General features: G+C 43.5%; 1 protein-coding gene across 7 annotated transcripts in view; it reads left to right on the plus strand.

The window, feature by feature from the left end:
- FAXC (failed axon connections homolog, metaxin like GST domain containing) overlaps nt 1-21,845 on the plus strand; it is a 72,027-nt gene extending 50,182 nt beyond the window's left edge. For all 7 annotated transcript variants that reach the window (XM_039252126.1, XM_039252130.1, XM_039252127.1 and 4 more), the window contains 2 exons: nt 11,582-11,698; nt 20,778-21,845. In XM_039252126.1, the coding sequence (XP_039108057.1) occupies nt 11,582-11,698; nt 20,778-21,067 (407 nt within the window). In that variant the 3' untranslated portion in view covers nt 21,068-21,845. The remainder of the gene's footprint in view (nt 1-11,581; nt 11,699-20,777) is intronic.
- The last annotated feature ends 354 nt before the right edge of the window (nt 21,846-22,199 follow it).

Genomic DNA, 22,199 nt, shown 5'->3' on the forward strand with positions numbered 1-22,199 from the left:
CACGTTTTTTAGTAAAAGGTTTTACATCTTTCAGAAGTAGAATCATATCTTTCTGTCTCTCAAGATACTATTATTATTACCCATTCTGATTCTTAAAGGATTATTTTTGTCTTGGCTCTGAAGAAATCTGTATCTATTCCAAAGTAATAGAGCTTGGCACGTGGGAGGTTTCTGTCTCTGGATTCAGCAATCTTGGAGAAAGGAGTCTGCACTGGGAAGTCATGTGGCACATTTTCAACCATTTAATGGTGAGGATACATGGACAAAAGCATTCAGTATAGGAGTAATAAGGTCTCCTATAAAGTAGGATCAAGATTCAGTACTGCACTTAAAAGGAAGCTTCACTTAGAATTCTGATGTGATATTTAGCATAGTCATGGGTATATCATTTAAGAATGGATAGGATTTCCATGTTTAAGTTTTTAAATGTTTTTTATTTATTTCTGAGAGAGAGAGAGAGAGACAGCATGAGCAGGGGAGGGTCAGAGAGAGAGGGAGACACAGAATCTAAAACAGGCTCCAGGCCCTGAGCTGGCTGTCAGCACGCAGGGCTCGAACCCACGAACCGCAAGATCATGACCTGAGCCAAAGTCAGACGCTTAACTGACTGAGCCACCCAGGCGCCCCAGATTTCCATGTTTAACGATGAAGTCAATAGCTTTGATTTTACCTCAAGGGACCTGTGCCCACTGAGTGAATCTGAGTAAGATCCATCCCTCTGGGCAGGCCCTAAATGGTTCTGGGGGTGAAAGGTCTTTACCAGTTTTTGGTGCATGCTCCAATGTTTGAAAATGGTTGAGGATCCTGGGTTCTGACTAAGGTGACCCCTGAGATCTATAAAATGAATAAAATTCTTTGAGGACAGTAGAGACTGCATGGCCTTGATGGCCGAACACAAAACCTCCCATGGGAATCTACTACTAGTCAGTCTTCTTAAAAAAGTTAAGTTCCTTATAAAAGGATTTGAACTTAAATTTCACTGTGACACTGAGTTCTGTCTGATGTGTCGTTTCACTCACCAAACCAGAATGTGGGGCCACCAGATAGTTCTTAGTGAATTAAGAGATAGAACTGCTGGTTCCTTTGCCCAAATACAGGGCAGACAAGACAGAAATGAAACTAAGGGGAAAGCCTCTCCTGGGATATAGTTTGAGTTGAGTGATCTATATTCTTTACCCTCAGAAGGTGTACTTGAGGGGAGATCCTGGATGTCTCAGTTGGTTAAGCGTCTCATTCTTGGTTTTGGCTCAGGTCAGGGTCTTCCGGTTTGTGAGCTCAAGCCTCTCACTGGGCTCTGCGGTGACAGTGCAGAGTCTGCTTGGGATTCTCTCTCCATATCTCTCTGCCCCTCCTTTGATTGTGCTCTCTCTCTGTCTCTCAAAATAAATAAATAAACTTAAAAAAAAAAAAAAAGAATGTGTACTTGGGAAGGTGAGGTGAGACTGGGGAGACCCGTGTGATTTTTATACTCCTCAGATTTCAGTCCAGTGTGTAGTCAGACTCAGAAGCAACAGTATTGTAGCATCTTTAAGAAGAGAGATGAATAGGGGCACCTAAGTGGCTCAGTCGGTTGAGAGTCTGACTTGATTTCAGCTATGGTCATAATCCCAGGTTTGTGGATTAAGCCCTACGTTGGGCTCCGTGCTGAGGATAGAGCCTGCCTAACATTCTGTCTCTCCTTCGGCCTGTCTCTCCCTCTTGCACTCTCTCTCTCCCTCTCTAAAATAAAAGAAGAAGAAAAGAGATGAGTAAGGCTGATCGTCAGTGAATCAGTAACATTATGTCATCTTTAGAGAAGTTAGTTGTAGTTCTTTATGATTTCCAGGAGCTGCTGTTTACTGGTATTAAATTATAATAATACATGAGTCTGAGCAGGCATTTGCCTCCTTCCGAGGAATGCTTTCCTAATCTAGATTTCCCATGTGTGAAGTTTTTCCACAATTGGTACAAATCCCTTATCCAAGTTTTCTCAAGTTACAGTTGCATGCCCATGGAGGCTTTGGGTGTGTGGCATTCCTAAGGTGCTCAGACACATTACGAGGACCGAAGTATAGAAGAACAAGTGCAACTCATTCCATGTAGTGGGGATGGGATGTACTTCCTGGTCTCATCCGTAGGAAATCTGAAGAGCCGGGACATCAGCAAAGAGAAGATGGGGAGGGAGAGGCTAGATGATTGGTTTTGGTCAGTGGGGACTCCGTCGAGATGGTTCATACAAGCTGAGAAAAATTCTTTCTAGGTGTTCTTTCAGAGACTCTTACAGAAAATTATAGGACCATCAGAATTACCTCTGAGGAGGAATGAAATTTAGGTGTTCTTCTGGTGTGTCCTTTTGGTGATTAATAACCTCACATATAAGGTAGCAACTCCTTTCTCCCTCATAATTGAAAGGATCACACACACGGTGATTTTAGAGTATACTGGAAATCTGGAAAAGAGCTCTTTAAAGGAAGCAGGTCAACAAAGAGGGTCTGATCAGGAGTGTAAGAGAGAACAGAAAGTAGATTTTATTTTTCCTGGGGCTTTGCTCTCTTGAAGACTTGCATGCAGAGAAAGAGCTTAATGTGTCTTCTTGAAGGTTGGCTGGTAAGATTCTGTGACCTGTGCTGTCCTTGGGGAAAGTACTAAAAAATGTTTGTTTCTCAAATTCCTAGTTAATTAAAGGTGAGAGAAGGACAAATAGAAATATGGGTGGTGTCCACATTGACTTTCCTGGAATTATCTGCTTATAGTCATATCAATAGAAGGAAATTCACAGTTTTTCTTTATTTCTTAGACTAATTGAAAAAAGCATGCTTGAAATTTTTTGACTACTTAATTTCTCTCTTGAACTTATATTTTCTAGCAAAGCCTTTTCTCTTTTTAAAAATTTTTTTAAAATGTTTATTTTTAAGAGAGAGACAGAGTGTGAGCAAGGGAGGTGGAGAAAGAGAGAAGGAGACACAGAATCAGAAACAGGCTCCAGGCTCTGAGCTGTCAGCACAGAACCTTTTGTGGGGCTCAAACTCCGAAATGGCAAGATCATGACCTGAGCCCAAGTCAGATGCTTATCCAACTGAGTCACCCAGGTGCTCCGCAAAGCCCTTTCTTTTAATGCTAAATTGCAGAAGCAGAGTTGGTCATGACCAGTGGAAAATGGGAACAAAATTAGTAAGGGAGGCAACAGGTGTGAGTCAAAGGTTCATTTCTGTAGCTGTTTCCAATGCCCTGAAGTAAACTTCCAACTCACTGTTCCTAGTGGTACATGGGCAGGTGGTCAGCTTTCACTTAGAAATATGTTAGTGGCGATTTACTTTCCTAGGAATGGGTGGAGTAAATATGGCCATAAATTCTTTGCGTCGTTCCTGAGGAAAGAGCTGGGATGAATGGTGGGAGTTCTAAAGAGTCATATTTTTGTCCAGTGTTCGGAACTGTCTAACCATAGAATAGTCTGTCCTGCCCAAGAAGTGATGGACAAGTCCCCAGCAGGACTGGGTTGGGAAATATGTGGGGGGAAAGTGGGAGAAGGGATTTCTGCTGTGGGAAAGACATTGGACTGGTTCTGTCCACAGGCAGTACTTGTCCTAAATACAGGTGATGTTAAAATAGTAGTTCTAGGGGCGCCTAGTCGGTTAAGTGTCTGACTTCACCTCAGGTCCTGACCTCGCAGTCCATGAGTTCAAGCCCCGTGTCGGGCTCTGTGCTGACAGCTCAGAGCCTGGAGCCTGTTTCTCTCTCTCTCTCTGCCTCTTTCTCTCTGTCTGTCAAAAATGAGTAAACATTAACAAAAATTTAAATAAAAAATGAGCACTTCTAGTTTGCAAAGTACTTTCACATTATTTTATCTTTTAATCCTTACAAATAGCTCTCCATTCTAAGAAAGGGCAGAGATCAAACATACTTACAGTTATTATCATCTAATTGACGGTTTCTATTGTGATAGGTACCTGGTGGACGGAAAAGTAAACCAGAGGGTTATTTGCCCTCAAACAGCTTAAAAACTACTTGAGGAGATAGGACATGCACTTAAATCAGACTATGAGATGGCATGTATATGAGTTATCTACTGAGTGAGCTAGATCAGTGGTTCTCAAAGTGTGGCCCCTGGACCAGCAACATCAGCATTACCTGAGATCTGTTAGAAATGCAGGTTCTTGAGTCCCACTCCATACCTACTGAATCAGAAACTCCTGGCGAGGGGATGGGGCATCAATCAGTATTTTTTAAAAGGCCTCCAGGTGATAATGGTGTGTGTTTGAGTTGAAGATCACAGATCTAGTCTAGACTAATACTTCTCAAACTCCAGCATGGTAAGAATCTCCTAGAACAGTGCCATTCAGAGTATGGCCCAAGAACTGCAGACTCGCCAGATGATTTTAGCTGACCTGAAAGCTTGTTGAAACACGGATTTTCTAGTCCCACTCCCAGGCATTCTAATTCAGTAAATGGGACATGAGAATTTGTGATGCTTATGGTCTCAGACTATGGTTTGAGTAGCCCTGCTTTAAGCTGTTATAGATCTGGGTTTAGCAGAGGAGTGGGCAATGAGAGGTACTCTGTGGGACCAGGACAGTGCGGGTGGTCTTCACGGAGTAGAAGAGGGAGGACCTGATCTGAGTCTGATGGGAAGACAGATCGGTTAAGAGGAGTTATTTGACGCTGGGGGGGTGGGGATGGGGGGGTGGGTAGGTAGATAGGATGAACACTCAGCATGTTTGACTGAAGTAGAGCATGCATGCTAGCTAGACCTTGGCATTGTGCTGCTGGGGACCCAGGAAAGCTAGCAGCTGTCAACCCTCTCCCATCCTCCCCATGGTGGAGGCCGAGAGCCAGGCAGCAGGCAAACAGCCTAGAATCGGGAGTTCTTTCTTAGTTGCACCATTATGTGGTCCCACCTCTAAGTGGAACTTTTAAGACCCACTTAGAAAAGTTGTCTGCTTTTCTCCTCCTCCCTTGATTCCCCTGCTCACCAAGCCTAGCTTGCTTCAACTCTACAGCTTACTTGTTCTCTCAGTTTGGCCTGAATCTTCAGGCTTGGATTCTGACCATTCTTCTCAGACTCCATGTTGATTTAGTTCTCCCTGGACAGCTCTGTGGCTTTGCTCTCCATATTCCCCCTTCCCTTTCATTTCCACCCGTCACCTCAGTCCGTCTGAATGGAGGTGAGGGACCTGGCCATGCTGAGTCTTCTTCTATATACTCTCATCTTTGGTGTGTCCTGGTGTCTCCTGGTCAGCCCTGAGTTGCTGTCTATGATAGGAGAATTGGAAGATAGTGTGGGGAAGAGCCAGAGGTCAGGCTTGGAGGTCAGGATAAGTAGCCTTGGATTAATGGGGCTATATGATTTTGACCAGTGATCTTGATAAAGTCCAATCAGAGCTCAAGTCTGAGGGACAAAGAGCAAATATCCTCTAGGCCATAGAACATTCTTGTTATTCTTGACAGCACACCCACTCAATTTCTGGTCGTCCTTGGGTGCCCCAAAGGTTACTGCATCTGCATCATGGTTTTGCCCAGACCGCTCAAGACAGGTAGGTCAGATTCTAGAAACACCCAGGACCAGCTAGCATTCATTCCCTAGCCCTCAGTGGAGCCAATTCCTTTTGCCCCTGCTGTGGGCTTTTCTTCTCCTCTGCTCCTCCCCTCTGGCTGTTTGGTCCCTATACTTGTATTCCCTCACTTGTCTCCCTAATGGCCACTTGAACATCAGGGCATGGAGTTCTGTGAAATCACCCTGGGCACCCAAAGTCACCCTGCCTTCACTTGCTGGGTCTACTCCACACTCTTTTGTGCTGGGGGCTCCCCCTTACAGCCAGGAGTGCCCTGCACCCTCAGAGAGGTATTCCAGGTGCTTGGAGACTGGCCTCCGGTGGAGTGGCCCTCAGGGAGTCTGCTATCCCTCCCCTCCAAGGATTTCTGATATGTTCAACCTTCATTTGCCTTCACCAGTGGTTGTGGTCCACGCTCCCAACCTGGAGGCTGGCAGCGAGTCATGGGTGCTCAGATATGTCTCAGCTGCTTCTGTCCTTCCCTCCAGAAGCTGGTGGAGATAGTTTACCTACTGAAAATAAAGCTTGAGTTGCCTCATCTCCCAAGCCTGTTCCTGCAGTGCCCTTCAAAAGTGCCCTTAGTGTTTTGTTTTTGCAATGTCTGGCCACAAGATATGGGAACCGCTTGGTAAAAGCTGGGAGTGCTGAAATCTTGAGACCTTAGCTCGGCCTGTTTGTCTCTAAGCAGACTCAAATCTAAATGCAATTTCCCTCTTAAAATTACTTCCTGCCAACGTCCAAAAGGCCAAAGCTAGAGCAATTTGAGCAATAAAATATATAGTGAAAGTACTGGATTATAAGTCATAGAATAAGATAAGTATTGATGAATACATACTTACATAAATAAATAATTGAATACATTAGTAAATGGGGGATGTAGGGAATAGTAAAATTCTAATCAATACGGGTAGGAGTGAGAGAAATAGAAAATCCTGACGAGGCAAACATCATAGTAATGATTGTTTCAGATAACATCCATCAGTGGGTGCTGAAATCAGTGGGCCAAAGTTTGCAGAGAAACATGATATTTATACAGTTTCAAAATAGCTCTCCCAAGATTATTATCTGCAAAAGGAAAAATAGTACCATTACAGTGAAGAAACCTCACAGGAACCACCTTTACCACAGATTCAAGGTTAACCTCACCAATGGTAAGACACACAGACATCATGGGCCCTCTGATCTGATGTCCTGAGAAGGCACATTAGTCAGGGTTCTTCAGAGAAACAGACCCATAGGATGTATGTAAATAAATAAATATACTTGGTATATGTATATTTAGTATAAAATTTTAGTATAAGGAATTGGCTCATGCAGTGATAGAGGCTGACATGTCACAAGATATACTGGGTGAGTCGGCAAGCTGGAGACCCTGGATTGCTGAGGGCGTGGTTCCAATCCAAATGTCAGCAGGTTCAAGACCCAGGATGAGCCAGTGTTCCAGTTGAGTCTGAAGACAGGAAAAAGCCCATGTCCCAATTTGAAGGCAGTCAGGCAGAAGGAATTCTCCCTTACTCTGGGAAGAGTCAGAACTTTTGCTTTATTCTTCAACTAATTGGATGAGGCCCACCCATATTCAGGAAGGCAATTTGTTGTACTCAGTCTGCCATGTAAACGGTAACCTCATCCAAAACACCTTCACAAAAATAGCCAAAATAATGTTTGATCAAATAATTTAGCACTCTGTGGCCTAGTCACGTTGACACATTAAAGTAACCATCACAGAAGGGTACATTATTACTTCCATGGTATTGTTGCCAAAAATGCATGATCTAATCTTTTTTTTTAAGTTTATTTATTTATTTTTGAGAGAGATGGTGACAGAGAGAGAAAGGAAGAGACAGAATCCCAAGCAGTCTCTGTGCTGACGTGGGGCTTGAACCCATAAACTGTGAGATCATGACCTGAACTGAAACCAAGAGTTGGACGCTTAACTGACTGAGCCACCCAGCTGCCCCTGCATGACCCAATCTAATCATAAAAAACCTTCGACAAACTCAAATTGATGAACATTGTGCAAAATAAGTGACCACTATTCTTTAAATAGTGGTTTAATAGTGATATTCTTTAAATGTCAGGGTTATGAAAGACAAGGAGAGAGTGAGGAAGTTTCAGATTGGCGGAGTTAAGGATACATGACAAATAAACTCAGTGCAGGATCCTAGATTGGATCCTGGGACACAAAAGGACATTAGTTGGAAAACTAATAAAATTTGAATGGAGTCTATAGTACAGTTAATAGTATTATATTCATATTAATTTCGTAGTTTTGATAAATCCACTGTGGTTATATAAGAGGTTGATATTAGCAGAGACCGATTAAGGGGTAAATAGGAACTCTGCTATTTTTGTAACTTTTCCATAAGTCTAAAGTCATTTCAAAATAAAACGTTTTTTAAGGTATTTTTCAAAAAGTTTATTTTTAGAGAAGAGAGAGAGAGCAAGTGGGGGAGGGGCAGACAGAAGGAGAGAGCGAATCCCAGGGCAGGATCCACACTGTCAGTACAGAGCCTGACAAGGGGCGCAAACTCAGAAACCATGAGATCATGACCTGAGCCAAAGTTGGATGCTTAACCGACTGAGCCCTGGCACATTCCTGTAGGGACTATTGGTGGGCACACCTCTCCCGTCCTTGCACGATGGCACGAGAGTTCTGGGTCAGGATCCCTCGGCCAACCTGCGTCTCTAATGCTAGCACTAATGTCAAGGTATGGAGCCAGCAGGGTGCACCATTTAAGAAATAACTGACACTCTTGAGAACAAATGATTTACCCAGGTTTGCTTTGTTATTTTTGCCCACATAGTATTTTTCCCGTGCATTCCCAGGATAGGGGTAGTGGGCTTTTAGATCCCAGGGTAAGACCCAAGTGATGGGGACGTTGGTTGGCAATGGGAAACACCTAAGGGCTCTGGCATGAACAGCTTGCTCGTCCTCCCCAGAAAAGACAATTTGGGTGTGTTCAGCAAATTGCAGAGTTTTCCTCAGTCTCTGTGTTGTTGTTGTTTTAACATTTATTTATTTTTGAGAGACAGAGAGAGACAGATCATGAGCAGGGGAGGGGCAGAGAGAGAGGGAGACACAGAATCTGAAGCAGGCTCCAGGCTCTGAGCTGTCAGCACAGAGCCCGACGTGGGGCTTNAGTGAGTGGAGCCAGACTCTTGATAACTTTGTCAGGCCAAGGCTGGGAAGAAGGGCATTCCTGGATGAGGAATAGCGCGTAGGGGACTGAGGGACAGAGACAGTCTGGTGTGGTTTGAGCACAGTGTGCACAGGGGTGGGGTAGGAATCATGGAAGATGAGTCACGAGTGTTTTATTTATTTATTTATTTATTTTGTTTTATTTATTTCTGAGAGAGAGAGAGACAGCATGAGCAGGGGAGGGGCAGAGAGAGAGGGAGACACAGAATCTGAAGCAGGCTCCAGGCTCTGAGCTGTCAGCACAGAGCCCGACGTGGGGCTTGAACCCACCAACTGTGAGACCATGACCTGAGCCGAAGTCAGACGCTCAACCCACTGAGCCACCAGGACGCCCCTGGGTTGTTGTTTTTAACTTTTAAAATCGAGATATAACTGACGTAAAACACTGTGTAAGTTTCCAGCGTACAAAGTGTTGGGTGGACAGTTACATCCTGCAGTAGCACCACAGCCTTAGCTAGTACCTCCACCGGCCTCCAGCTTTACCCTGTGGTGTCGGCCTGTTAACTCGCATTGCCACAGCCAGCCATTTCTGCTCCCGACTTGTTTACATATTGTCACTGGATACTTCGTGTTGTCAGCCTGCCTCTCAAGAATAGTGAAATGGGTGGATATTTTTAGAATACAGCATTTAGAACCATGCTGGCATGTAGTAAACATTGTATTAGAGTTTGTTTCATAAAAATAAGAAATTATTCTCACTTTCAAAGAACTTACCATATAGCTGGGAAGATAAAATATACAAACAAAAAACCCACCAGCACATAGCACAGTGTGGGAAAAATGCCACTCAAGAGGCTGGGTGAGAAGAAGCAAGACCTTTCTTCTTATCTTCTTTTTTTTTTTTTAATGTTTTTTATGTTTTTATTTTAGAGAGAGAGCATGTGAGTGGGGGAGGAGGGCAGGGAGGAGAGAGAGAGAGAGAGAGAGAGAGAGAGAGAGAGAATTTTAAGCAGGCTGCACACTCAGCACAGAACCCGATGTGGGGCTCGATCTCACAACCTTGGGATCATGACTTAGACCAAAGTCAAGAGTCGGATGCTAGAGGCACCTAGGTGTCTCAGTTGGTTAAACATCCAACTTGACTTGGCTCAAGTCATGATCTCATGGTTCATGAAATTGAGCCCCTCTGCGCTGACAGCACAAGCCTGCTTGGGACTCTCTCCCTCTCTGCCTGCCCCTCTCCTGCTGTCACATGTGTGCTCTCTCTCAAAATAAACATTAAAAAAAAAAAAGAGTTGGACAATTAACTGACTGAGCCACCCAAGCGACCGAAGAACTATCTTTCGTGTACTCTCCTGGGTCACCTCATTTATTCATCTAAACAACCAGCAATTCTTCCCATTTTATGGCTCAGTAAAGTGAAGTTAAAAGGCACAAAAGGCTTTAATGTCCTATCAGGTCATATGTGTAATAGTGAGATTTGCACACAGAGCTGTCTGAACTGAAAACTCCCATTACCAACAGAAAGAATAGAGAAAGCTTTGAAAGGAGACTTGTGCTGGACCTCGAAGGACGGATAGAATTTACCACATGGAGGGACGTGGGGGGCACTTGCAGGCTGTAGGGGGCAGAGAGAGGGGTGGGCACAGCATGGGCAAGAGTGCAGCCATGGGAAGCACCAAGCGTGCTGGGGCATGGTAAGTATCCCCAAGATGTGCTAGAATAAGGGAGGAATGACAGATAAAGCCAGAACATGGGTTGAGGGCAGAGCATTCTGAGCCTGGAGTTCTGAGTTTGGGCTTTATTTCATAACCCCTTTCACAGCCCATTGAAGGTATTTGTGGAAGGGAGTGACACAGTGAAAAGAATACCTTAGTGACTTAAGTTCGGGTGGGATATGGAATGGGCTGGAGAAACAGAGAGGCTGCTGCCGTGGAAGCTAATGTGTGAGGCACCTAGACATGGTGCCTTAGGCCATTCATCCTCACTGTGGCCCTAAGAGATGGGCACTGTTGATATCACCCCCATTTTCCAGATGGGCAAATGGAGGCTCTGAGAGGGTGAGTACTGACCAGCCTACCACAGTGAATCATGGTGTTGCTGGGATGTAAACCAGGTGCGTGCGGTGCCTCCTGTGCTGCCCCTGTCTGCCACGGCGCCCGCCAGTACCTCGGGAGACATCCTGGGGCCATTTTAACAGGGCAGATATGATAGTCCACGTGGTGAGGACCGAACTAGCTCAGCAGTGATGGAGAAGGAGAGACGGGAGCAGCAGTGTGAGACACCATCGTGTGGTAGCCTGATCCCAGGGCTGGACCTGTAGCTTCCTAGCTTCTCTTTATGTCGTGTTCCCTGTGCAGACGGGTGCTCAGGGGCGAGAGCGTTGCCAAGACCGAGGGGCGGCCTGGACCACCTTGCCTCCACCCTTCCTAAGTAGCTCATTTTAGGCTTCTTGTTTTTCCTGAGGAAATGTATTTATCTGAAAAAGCAAGTGCTGAGTTTGGGGTCCTTGGTTTGGGTTACTTTTGAGACGGTGTGAGCAAACTTCCAGGTGTTCTCAAGCATCTCCGGCTTCAATTACTAGCGTTTGAGACAAGGAGGTGCCTCCAGAGGTCTGTGGGTGATCACATCTCCCTTTTCCCCATGAGCCTCCTTCTTCATCTGCTTCTCTTGATATGTTCCCACTTACTTCCCTGTTTTGCTACCATATGGGTTGATATATCATAAAATTATTTAATTTGTTTTACTTTTGTTTCTAAATTTTTTTAGGAGAAAGGGGATGCATGCATTTTGACTCTGCAAAGCTTTCGACATGCAGTTGAATGAACTTATAATTCGAGTGTGCTGAATGCCATGGTGACCATGTAGGGCAGTGCAGGCCAGCCCAATGACCTCTGTGCTCTGTCTGCTGCAGGTGACAAGAAGTACATCATGGGGCCCAAGCTTTCTACTCTCGACGCCACTGTCTTTGGACACTTGGCACAGGCAATGTGGACCTTACCCGGGACGAGACCTGAGCGGCTCATCAAAGGCAAGCCTACAAACCTCTTCAGGTTTTGGGAGTTGCTGTGGGATGAAGGGTAGGGGTAACACAGCAGAGAATTCTAGGCCATTGCCTGTGAGCTTGACTGTGCTTTGTGGAGACACCAGGCTGTGGTGTCCGGGGCCAGGGTCAGTTTATTGCCCTCAGGATGTGCAGGGGTTGAGGAGACACTGGGTTTCTCACCTGCCATCTTGCCTAGACTATGTTCTCAACAAGGTTGACGTGAACTGTACTGGGTTTTACACCAGGGCTTTTCTTTTATCCCCTTATATTAGTGGGCTTAACACTTGCTGAAACAGGGCTTGAATTCCACCTCATGCCCTTGTTTTTTTGGTCTCCCTTAACTTTCCTCTGGACAGCGGTGGCTCACCGCTTTCTGCTATATCCAGTGCGGCAGTAACCATGGTGGGCGTGGGGCTGATGGGCCCACTGCCCATCTCGATGCTCCTTTTGAGTCTGAACTGCTCTTACATATTTCACATGTAGGTATAAGAACATATGTTTCTGTGTCATTGAGTTCAAAACATTCTTTTCTCCTCTTCCAGTGGGTGTCTGTAGATCATACATGGAGAGCAGTAGCTAGTAAAGTTCAAGATTGTAAAAATGGAGGAAGTGCTAACCAATGTTTTGTAAGTTTGGTACTATGCAAAATATTAGTAGTAGTAGTAGTAGTAGTAGTAGCAGCAGCAGCAGCAGCAGCAGCAGTGCATTTTAGTTAGAGAAACACAACCTGTATCTTTGTTGTGTTACCTTGGCTGTAAGGCCTACCAGAGTTAACTTCCAGTTGGAGGGGTGGAAGTGGGGATGAATGGGACCAGACTGGAGGATGAATATATGTGTGGAGGTGAAGGTAGGGGTGGTAAGCCAGGAGTAAAACTCATGTTAGAAAAGGGGCAGGGAAAGTGAACTCAACGTGGTTTGATGTCAAGGGACCAGATGTTGATGTGTAGGATCCTTGGGAGGAGGGTGGTGCAGACTGAGGTGGTGGGATGTGCGTGGCAGCTGGGGCATCTAGGAGAGGCTTCCCCTGTGCTGGTAGATGGGAACTGTTTGGAGTCCTCCCCACCTAAGTGCCTGGGGGCTGAGGATGTGGGGATTGAAGTCCAGTATTTGGGTTTGGGAAAGGGTGTGACAGAGTTGACCAAGGTACTTATACCCCAACTGAGCAGGTTAGGGGTATAGATAAGATCACCAGTGAATGGTATGTAGAATGCTTTTGATGTTGGGTGGATGGATGGTTGGAATCAAACAAGGGAGAGTCATATAAGAAACTAAGGCAGGTGAACACTCTTGTGTGGTGGTCACCGATGGGTAGGTAGGAAGGTTGGTGAAGGCCGTGTGTGTTTTCATGTGCGTGCCCAGAAGCCCAGACCAGGGTATGGACAGCAGGAGTCATTCTCCAGATCCTCATATTGGTGGGGTGAGGCTTCAGATACATTACCAAACTTGGTTGGAGTGTATGAGGCATTTACTAAAGGTTTTCCAGAACTTCAGCTGAGTGAGGCTAGGAATAGTATGGACTGATACTTAAATTTCCTAAATGATCAGCATGGAGATGTTCCTTGTTTTGTGATATGTTGAAATTTAATCTAAATTTAATATGTTTATCCTATTGGTGATGCTTATAGTATTTAATACAGTTTCACTATATTTTAATCAGATTTTCCATGCTCATCTAAAATATATTGGTTCCCTTGAGTTAATTTAGAGCTATGATTTATATCTACTCCGTTCCTGTTACTTCCTGCTGCCTTTCCCTAGCACACCACTCTTACACACCTATGTACACACACCACCACATCTGCTCACATACTTTTATACGGACGTATCCCATACACTTGTACACACACTTACATTACATTACATACCCAAGCATACACACACACACACACACACACACACACACACACACATGACTGAGGTCATCTGGTATTTAGTCAGAGAATTTAGGTATTCATTATCAGTAGAACTATCAAATTCTATAGAATCCCTTCTTTCAGGAATGAAGCATCTTTATGTTAAATTATTTATGACTTGGCCCTTTACTCTTTTACTTCCTGGAAGGACTTGAAACATTTAATGTTCTTTTTAAAGAAATGGCCAGCCTTTTTGGAGGATTGATTTTGAGTCCCACCCAAGACCCACACATTTGGTGAAATCTGACACTGTCGTCTGTGAGGGACTTTGGCACGTAGTTTCATGTACTTTGATCTTAAACAAAGTAGCAGCTTCCAGTTCTCCCTGGGGACTGGTGTAGCATGAGTCATTAAAGTCCACAGAGGGCCTCTTGGGGGCACCTGGGAGTCTGGTTAAGCATCCGACTTCAGCTCAGGTCATGATTTCATGGTTCATGGGTTCGAGCCCTTCATCAGGCTCTGTGCTGACAGCCCAGAGCCTGGAGCCTGCTTCGGATTCTGTGTTTCCCTCTCTCTCTGCTCCTACCCTGCTCATGCTCTGTCTCCCCTCCTCTCTCTCTATCTCTCAATCTCTCTCTTTCTCAGTCTCTCTCAAAAATGAATAAACATTAAAAAAAAAGTCCACAGAGGGTCTCTAAATCTCATTTTGGTCATTGGTTCCATGCCCTCCCAAATCTTCTGATTGGAGCTGCTAATAGACTAATATTTTGGTCTCAACTTCTTTCTCTGCCTTTGTTCTTTCTGTGGTGGAGACTTTTCCAAGAAGTAACAAGAGGAAGGAGAAGCAGAAGCAACTAGAACCTGTATGACTAAGAACTGGCTCAACTCCAGGAGTGTGAATGGCTTAGATCAGGCAGTTTTCTGCCCTAGCTTTGGAACAGCCAGGGCACTGTTGGCCTTGTGATGTGTGTGAGCTAATAAATATTAGCTTTTGGTCCTAAATATTAGTTACAGTAGCTAGCCCCACAGGCTACTTCTGGAGCCATCTGAAATAGTGAGAAATTTCCCTTAATTTAGGTGAGTAGGAGGACACACTTTGAATATTCAGCAATTCTTAAAATAAACATAAGTATGTGTTTGCATATAGATAGATGTAGATGTATGAAATATTATTTCCTTGCTGGAGAAAATCTAGAAAAAATAGAGAAGTTAAAAAAAAAAAAAAACTTGTGTCCCCATCACTCACAGAGAACTGTTAATATTGTGCTATGTATCCTCATCTTTCATCAAGTGCATGTCTGTATATATTTTTAACAAATGGAAAAAAATTGGGATCATGGTGTTGATACACTTATAAACCTATAAATTTTAATTAACTGTTTACTCATTTCCCTGTCATTAAATATACCTTAAAACAATATGCTTAGTAGTTGCATAATATCCTATCCTATGGCTACATTGTAATTTATGTGATTAATCTTTTTCTAGTCTCATGGGTTATTTCACATAATTTTTTACCAATATTCTGTAGTGAATATTGTATAGATATATATTCTTGCTTAGCTCTGGTTATTTCCTTAAGCTAAATTTCTAGTTGGAGAATTTCTATCTCAAAAGGTATAAGCCCTTGGTCTGTACAGCTAAACTATTTTCTAGAAAGACTGTAGCAGTTTATATTCTTATGAGTAGTGTCTGAAAGCATGTCAAGTTTTGTTCCTCAGTTAAGATTGAATATAATTTGTCTTGAAATTTTTGCCATTTTTCCAGTAAAGAATCTCAGTTTTACTCTCAGCAAATTCTTCATGTAGAGTCCCATTTGATATTTTGTTCCGAGTGTCCTTATTAGAGAATTGCACATGGATCCGGGCACTCTTTGAAACAGACATGGAGAATTGCAGAGCCTGGGAATGTGGAGCGGAAGCACCAGAAGGGAAGGAAGGAGTTCTGCGACCCGTCCACCTGCCCTGTAGCATGTAGCCGGGCCACACAGCCCGATGCTGTTTTTCTGAATCTGTAAGAAGCACCCTCTTCTGTGTGCCGAGAAAAACTTTATTCATCAGCTCTTTTACCAACATTGATTTGTTGCTCTTGGGTGTCTTTTTTGTTTATTATTTGATTGACTGAGAGGTAGAAAAAATGCTGGCTATCCTGGGAAATAGTGGAGTCTGTCCCCACCCCCACACTTACTGTTCTCCATCTGGACGTGTTCACCAACAGGTGGCTGTGTGCGAGTTGGGTCTCAGGAAGGGGCTGGCTCAGATGACTTTTGTGGGTATTTGTATTTTGAGATCTACAGATTAGTATCCTTTAGCTTCAAGGAGATGAGGGGAAGGTGCTATCCTCATCGTAACATTTAAGTTTGTTTTGAACTTAAAATTTTTTTTATTAAATATTTAAAAATATTTATCTTTGAGAGAGAGAGAGAGTGTGTGCACAAGTGTGGGAGGGGCAGAAAGAGAGAGACACAGGATCCAAAGCAGGCTCCAAGCTCTGAGCTGTCAGCACAGAACCTGATGCCGGGCTCGAACCCACCAACCTCGAGATCATGACCTGAGCTGAAGTCAGATGCTTAACTGACTGAGCCACCCAGACACCCGTTTTTCAGTATTTAAAAAAAAATTTTTTTTTAACATTTATTTATTTTTGAGACAGAGACAGAACACGAGCTGGGGAGGGGCAGAGAGAGAGGGAGACACAGAATCCGAAATAGGCTCCAGACTCTGAGCTGTCAGCACAGAGCCTGATGAAGGGCTAGAACCCATGGACTGCAGGATCATGACCTTGAGTCCGTAGTTGGACGCCCAACTGACTGAGTCACCCAGGCGCCCCCCATTTTTAGTGTTTTTATTTTTATTTATTTTTATTTTTTTTACAAATAGTTTATTGACAAATTAGTTTCCGCATAACACCCAGTGCTCATCCCCACAAGTGCCCTCCTCCATGCCCATCTTCCCCCTCACCCCCACATCCATCAGTCCTCAGTTTGTTTCTCAGCATTCAAGAGTCTCTTCATGGTTTGCCTCTCTCCCTTTCCCCCACCATTTCCCCCCTTCTTCTCCCCCTTGTTTCTCAGTTAAGTTCCTCCTGATATTTTTAGTATTTTTAAACTAAATGATAGAATTGCATTATACACATTACTTTATAACTTTCTTTTTTAAAAAATTGTTTTTTAATGTTTATTTATTTTTGAGAGAGAGAGGGAGAGAGAAAGAGAAAGAGAGCACTCAAGCAGGGGAGGGTCAGAGAGAGAGGGAGACACAGAATCTGAAACAGGCTCAAGACTCTCAGCTGTCAGCACAGAGCCTGATGTGGGGCTGGAACTCGTGAACTGTGAGATCACGATCTGAGCCAAAGTCAGACGTTTAACTGGCTGAGTCACACAGGTGCCCCACTTTTTTCACTTTATAGAATATCATGGTTTTTTTTTTTTTATCTTTTTTTTAACGTTTATTTATTTTTGAGACAGAGAGAGACAGAGCACGAGCTGGGGAGGAGCAGAGAGAGGGCGACATAGAATCTGAAACAGGCTCCAGGCTTTGAGTTGAGCTGTCAACACAGAGCCCGATGCGGGGCTCAAACCCACGGATTGTGAGATCATGACCTGAGCCGAAGTCAGACGCTTCACCGACTGAGCCACCCAGGCGCCCCGCAATATCATGTCTTTTTAACAGCTGAAAAATATTACATAGAATTGATACACCATTGGGGCGCCTGGGTGGCTTAGTCGGTTAAGCGTCCGACTTTCGCTTAGGTCATGATCTCGCGGTTCGTGGGTTCGAGCCCCGCATCGGGCTCTGTGCTGACTGCCAGTTCAGAGCCTGGAGCCTGTTTCAGAGTCTGTGTCTCCCTCTCTCTCTGACCCTCCCCTGCTTACACTGTCTCTCTCTCTCTCTCCTAGAAATAAATAAAAAAAATATTAAAAAAAAAAAAAAGAATTGATACACCATCATTTATTCAGTCAGTCCCTATTGATGGACATTCAGGCTGTTTCCATCTTTCCTTTCTTTCTTTTACTGACACAATGCTGTCAACATCAGTATACATATATCTTTGTATACTGATGCTTTTATTTTAGTAGAATAGAGAACTAAAAGTGGAGTTCTGGGCCAACAGTTACACTTAAAATTTCAACAGACGACATGAGATTACTTTCCAAAAAAGGTTATAGCAATCCTATAATCCCACCAGACATGTAGTTACAATCCCTGACCTTCGACATTGGTTGTTACCAGATTTTAAGTTTTACCAGTTTGATGGATGAAATTTGTATCTGATTATTGAGTACCCTTGGAAAAAATACAGTGTTTCCATTATTTCATCAAGTTTACACCTTCAACATAGACATTTGTGTTAACAGAGGAATACCTAACTCACACACACACACACACAGACACACAAACACAGTCTGTTTCTACTGCCAACTGTTTTCTATTCTTTGGCCGGGCCACGCTGAGTCAGCTGATAGAGAATCTAGGCACGGAAGGGATTGGCAAAGCCAGACAGGGGTAGAACTCAAACATAAAATTTCATTTTTCCTTCTACTCTTTGTCAGTGACAGGAAATGAGGAGGGGTGTGTGAGCTCCTAGTGTTTGCTCAGCAAAGCAAACCCTTTGTGGACTGCATGATAGAAGGATCACTTCTTGACAACTCATTATCTTTGAGGGGCAGCACCTGTGGCCTCATAATTCTTAATACCCCAGAAAGAATTTGAGAAAAATATGCTGTGACAGGGAGTGTGCATCTATGAATTCTCGAGTCAGACTGTGAGATCATCAGGAGGGAGAGGGAGAGTAGGTTCGTGGTGAAGGGCATGGAGTCTGGACTGCTGGTGTTTAATTCTTGGCTCTGCCACTTTTCTTACCCTGTGACCTTAGGCAAGTTAATTAACCTCTCTGTTGCTTCAGTGTTCTCATGACGTATGGGGATAATGATAGTTCCTGCCTCATAGGATTGTTGCAAGGACTAATTCAACAGATGAATAAAAGCACTTCAAACAGTGCCTGGTACACAGTAAGGAGTATATGCATGTTTGCTATTATTATTATTATTAATTTTTATTATTGCACACTGAAGTGGTTTTAATGTCACATAGTACAAAGGAGTACAAAGGCAGGGCAGCACTCCTGGAAGAAAAGCAAAGAAACAGGTGGTAGAAAAACCAGCCATGAAAGAAGTGGATAGAATCATGTATAGTGTAGATCCTGTGGATATTGTGAATAGATTCTGACTTTCTAGCTGCTCCCTAAACAGCTTGTAGGGAATGGACTTGACTGAGGCAAACACGGCTGTCCCCGGACCCTGCTGTGAAGTGACTGTAATCCATCTTTGATTACCACCCCCCACCAGACCTCAGTGCTACCTCCACATCTTTATCTGATTCTCAGTTACCTGTGCTGGCAGCAGCACCTGCTGAGGTGTTTCCTGACTACTTTCCTGAGGGAGAATCTAAGTGAAGGTTTGCCATGCATCTTTTTTAAGGAGCAGTGATGTTAGCCCATTGGCTGCTGGCTTGTGCACGTGTATGTAAAATCTTTGAGGAGGGGGCCATCAGAAGGGACTCAGGTATAGTATGAGTTGAACTGTTGTGATCTGAGACAATGCAAATTGGCAGCCTGGAACCATACGAGTTCAATGGTTAATAGGATCTATGAAGTAGGGGAATCACTTCATTATATTTTGTAGGAGATGTGCTTATTTAAGCAGAACAGCAGTCAGGTTTTGAAAAATTTTCATGGGGAAATGTATATAATAGCATTATACAAAGTAATAGGAAGTATTAATAATGATAATGAATAGATAGAAAATATGCTAAAAGGAATTACACCAGAATGTTAACTGTGATTACCTTGGGTCGACGAGATTATAGGTGCCTTTCATTTTCTTCTTTATTTATACCATTTCTATATACAGACTTCTGATCTTCCAAAATGCAAATGTATTATCTTCTTTGATAGAAAATAAAATAGAGGAGTTAAAGGCTATGATCAGTAGAACTGTTAATGTAGAAACAACTTAAATGGGTGTGGTGAAAACAAAATGAAACTATGGTACATCTGAATAATGAACTGCTGTGCAGTTATCAGGGTGATAGTGTGAAATTGACAGCATTTCATTATATGTTGTTAAGTGGGAAAAAGTAGCATAGCGAACAATATATAGTAAATGCTAAATAGCAAATGTAAATATGTGTAAATACATATCCAAGAATATAAAAGAAAATGTTATTATGGTGAATGTGACTGTTGGTAATTCTTTCATTTTTTTGAGTTTCTATATTTTCTAATATTATTCAATAAAGCATGGGTTACCTCTATAATAAGTAGATGTTTATATAACTTAAAACAAACAAACAAACATCCAAAGAATATTCTTAGGGCAATGAAGTCCTGGAAGTGACTGATCTTGTATTTGTAAGCAATAGTGCCATCTGGTGGATCAAAGGCAAAAACTCACCCTTTTCATTTTTCATTTGGAATTAGGAAATGAAAGTCAACTCAGTGTCATGTTTCAGACAAATGGCTGGACAATTTTAGCAATGTAACAGAAGTGTTCCTTTAATTCACGTGAAAAAGAAGTAGCCCAGCAACTGAGTGAGGATCTAATTATGAATGTAGCTGTTCAATTTTATTTAAAAAAATCTGTTTTATTAAATGTGCCTTGGGGCACACTCATCCTTAGACAATTCTGAGGTATCCATTTCATTGAGGATTATTTAGGGTGAAATTTTCATCTTAACGTAACTGTTGTTCAACTATGTGGCATAGTACCCAGCCCTTAACAACACCACCAATATTTGTGGAATGAGTGATTACTTCTGGCTGACTGAACCCACTAACGGTGGATTTACATGGGCTATAAGTTAACTTAAATATGAGCCTGTTGAAGTACCAGTTCTCTTGTTGAGCAAACATAAAATAATAAAATGCTTGACAACGCCAAATGATGATAGTTTAGCTGCCGTTTTGGATAAATGACACCCCCCTCCAATCACCCTAAGACCCCTTCCTAAATCTCAGCCGATTGCGAATGTAACTTTTCCCACTCACCGTTCTTCTTATGTGCATGAAAAATTAAATATTTGATAATCCATCTGTGGAAGAACACTGTTAATGTCTGCCCCACCACATTCTTCCCAACCCCACAGAAGGCCAAGCGGCTGGTAGACTGTGGCCTTTGAAAATTAACCCTGGCTCTCCTTCCCGCCCCGCAGGTGAGCTCATCAACCTTGCCATGTACTGTGAGAGGATAAGGAGGAAATTCTGGCCCGAGTGGCACCACGATGATGACAACACCATCTATGAGTCTGAGGAGAGCAGCGAAGGCAGCAAAACCCACACGCCCCTGCTGGATTTCAGCTTTTACTCAAGGACAGAGACCTTTGAAGACGAGGGAGCAGAGAACAGTTTTTCCAGAACCCCAGACACGGATTTCACTGGACACTCGCTCTTCGATTCTGACGTGGACATGGACGACTACACAGACCACGAACAGTGCAAGTGACGTCCAGCCTCGCTAACCCTCTTCTGCCGGAGCTGCCAATCTCTGGGCTTGGTCCAATTTCCCAGGTAGAAATCCACCAGAGCTGGGAGGAGATCTTCGTGCTTGGCACACTTCTCACGAGCTAACTGGACGATAGCAGCCTTATTTCTTTTTGTACGAATGAAACACAGAACCATTCAGATGGGTCCATTTGAAACAAACAGGCAGAAAAAAAAAAAAAAAAGTCAGCATGGTTCCTGAAATCCATTTTTGTTTTCATTAGAAAACTAACATTGTATGATAGAGCAGGTTGTCTACAGGTCGTGTCTGTAGATCCTCTTCAACCCGAGGGCTGAGTCGTGAGACGGATTCCCGAACATCCTTCATCCACCTGTGTTCAAAGTAATGAGAGAAATCATCTGGAGAAACATTCAGGAGACAGATGTTCTATGGCGGCTGCTTGTATTTCATGTGTGTATATTGTATGTTGAGATAAATTAAATATGTTGAGATTCAAATAAAATCCATAGATATTCAGTGAACACCTACTATGTGCGAAGCACTGTGCTAGGTGCTAATCAGTATAAGATTTATTCTCAGTCCTGCCAGTGACTAGCTGTGTGATTTCGGGCGAGTCCCTTAATTCTTGTGTGCCTCATTTCCCCCACCTGTCAGGTGGGGATAACAGTACTCTCCACCTACCTACCTCACAGGGGTGTTGTGAGGATTCATATGGTAGCATTCGGCGCTTTAACCCTCTTGGGAGAGGTGTGACATAAACACAACATTTTATTCTTTACTGTGCTTCCTACGTTTGAAGATTTGAGGGCAAAGGAGTTCCACATCCAGCCAACAGCAGCCACAAGTCACTCGCAAAAGCCGAGCAGACGAAACGCACTCAAAGGCGCAGTTAGGATTCGGTTACCATTCTTCTCTGTGATCTTCCTTGAATTGGGATCCTTTATTGAAAGACCCCTGAAACTCCTTTCACAGATCATCAACAGCCACACAGTCTTCAATGCTGTGTATTCGCAGACGTCTTTCTTCCGTTGCCCGAGCGCCCACTGGAATGTAGACTCCCGAGTATTAGGTTGCCTGTGTTTGATTTATCTGAAGGGAATAAAGCTCAGGAATACGATGGGTTTCACAGAAG

This window comes from Hyaena hyaena, unplaced genomic scaffold (genome assembly GCF_003009895.1).
Source record: "Hyaena hyaena isolate Hyena2069 unplaced genomic scaffold, ASM300989v1 scaffold_408, whole genome shotgun sequence".
NCBI classification, from domain to species: domain Eukaryota; kingdom Metazoa; phylum Chordata; class Mammalia; order Carnivora; family Hyaenidae; genus Hyaena; species Hyaena hyaena.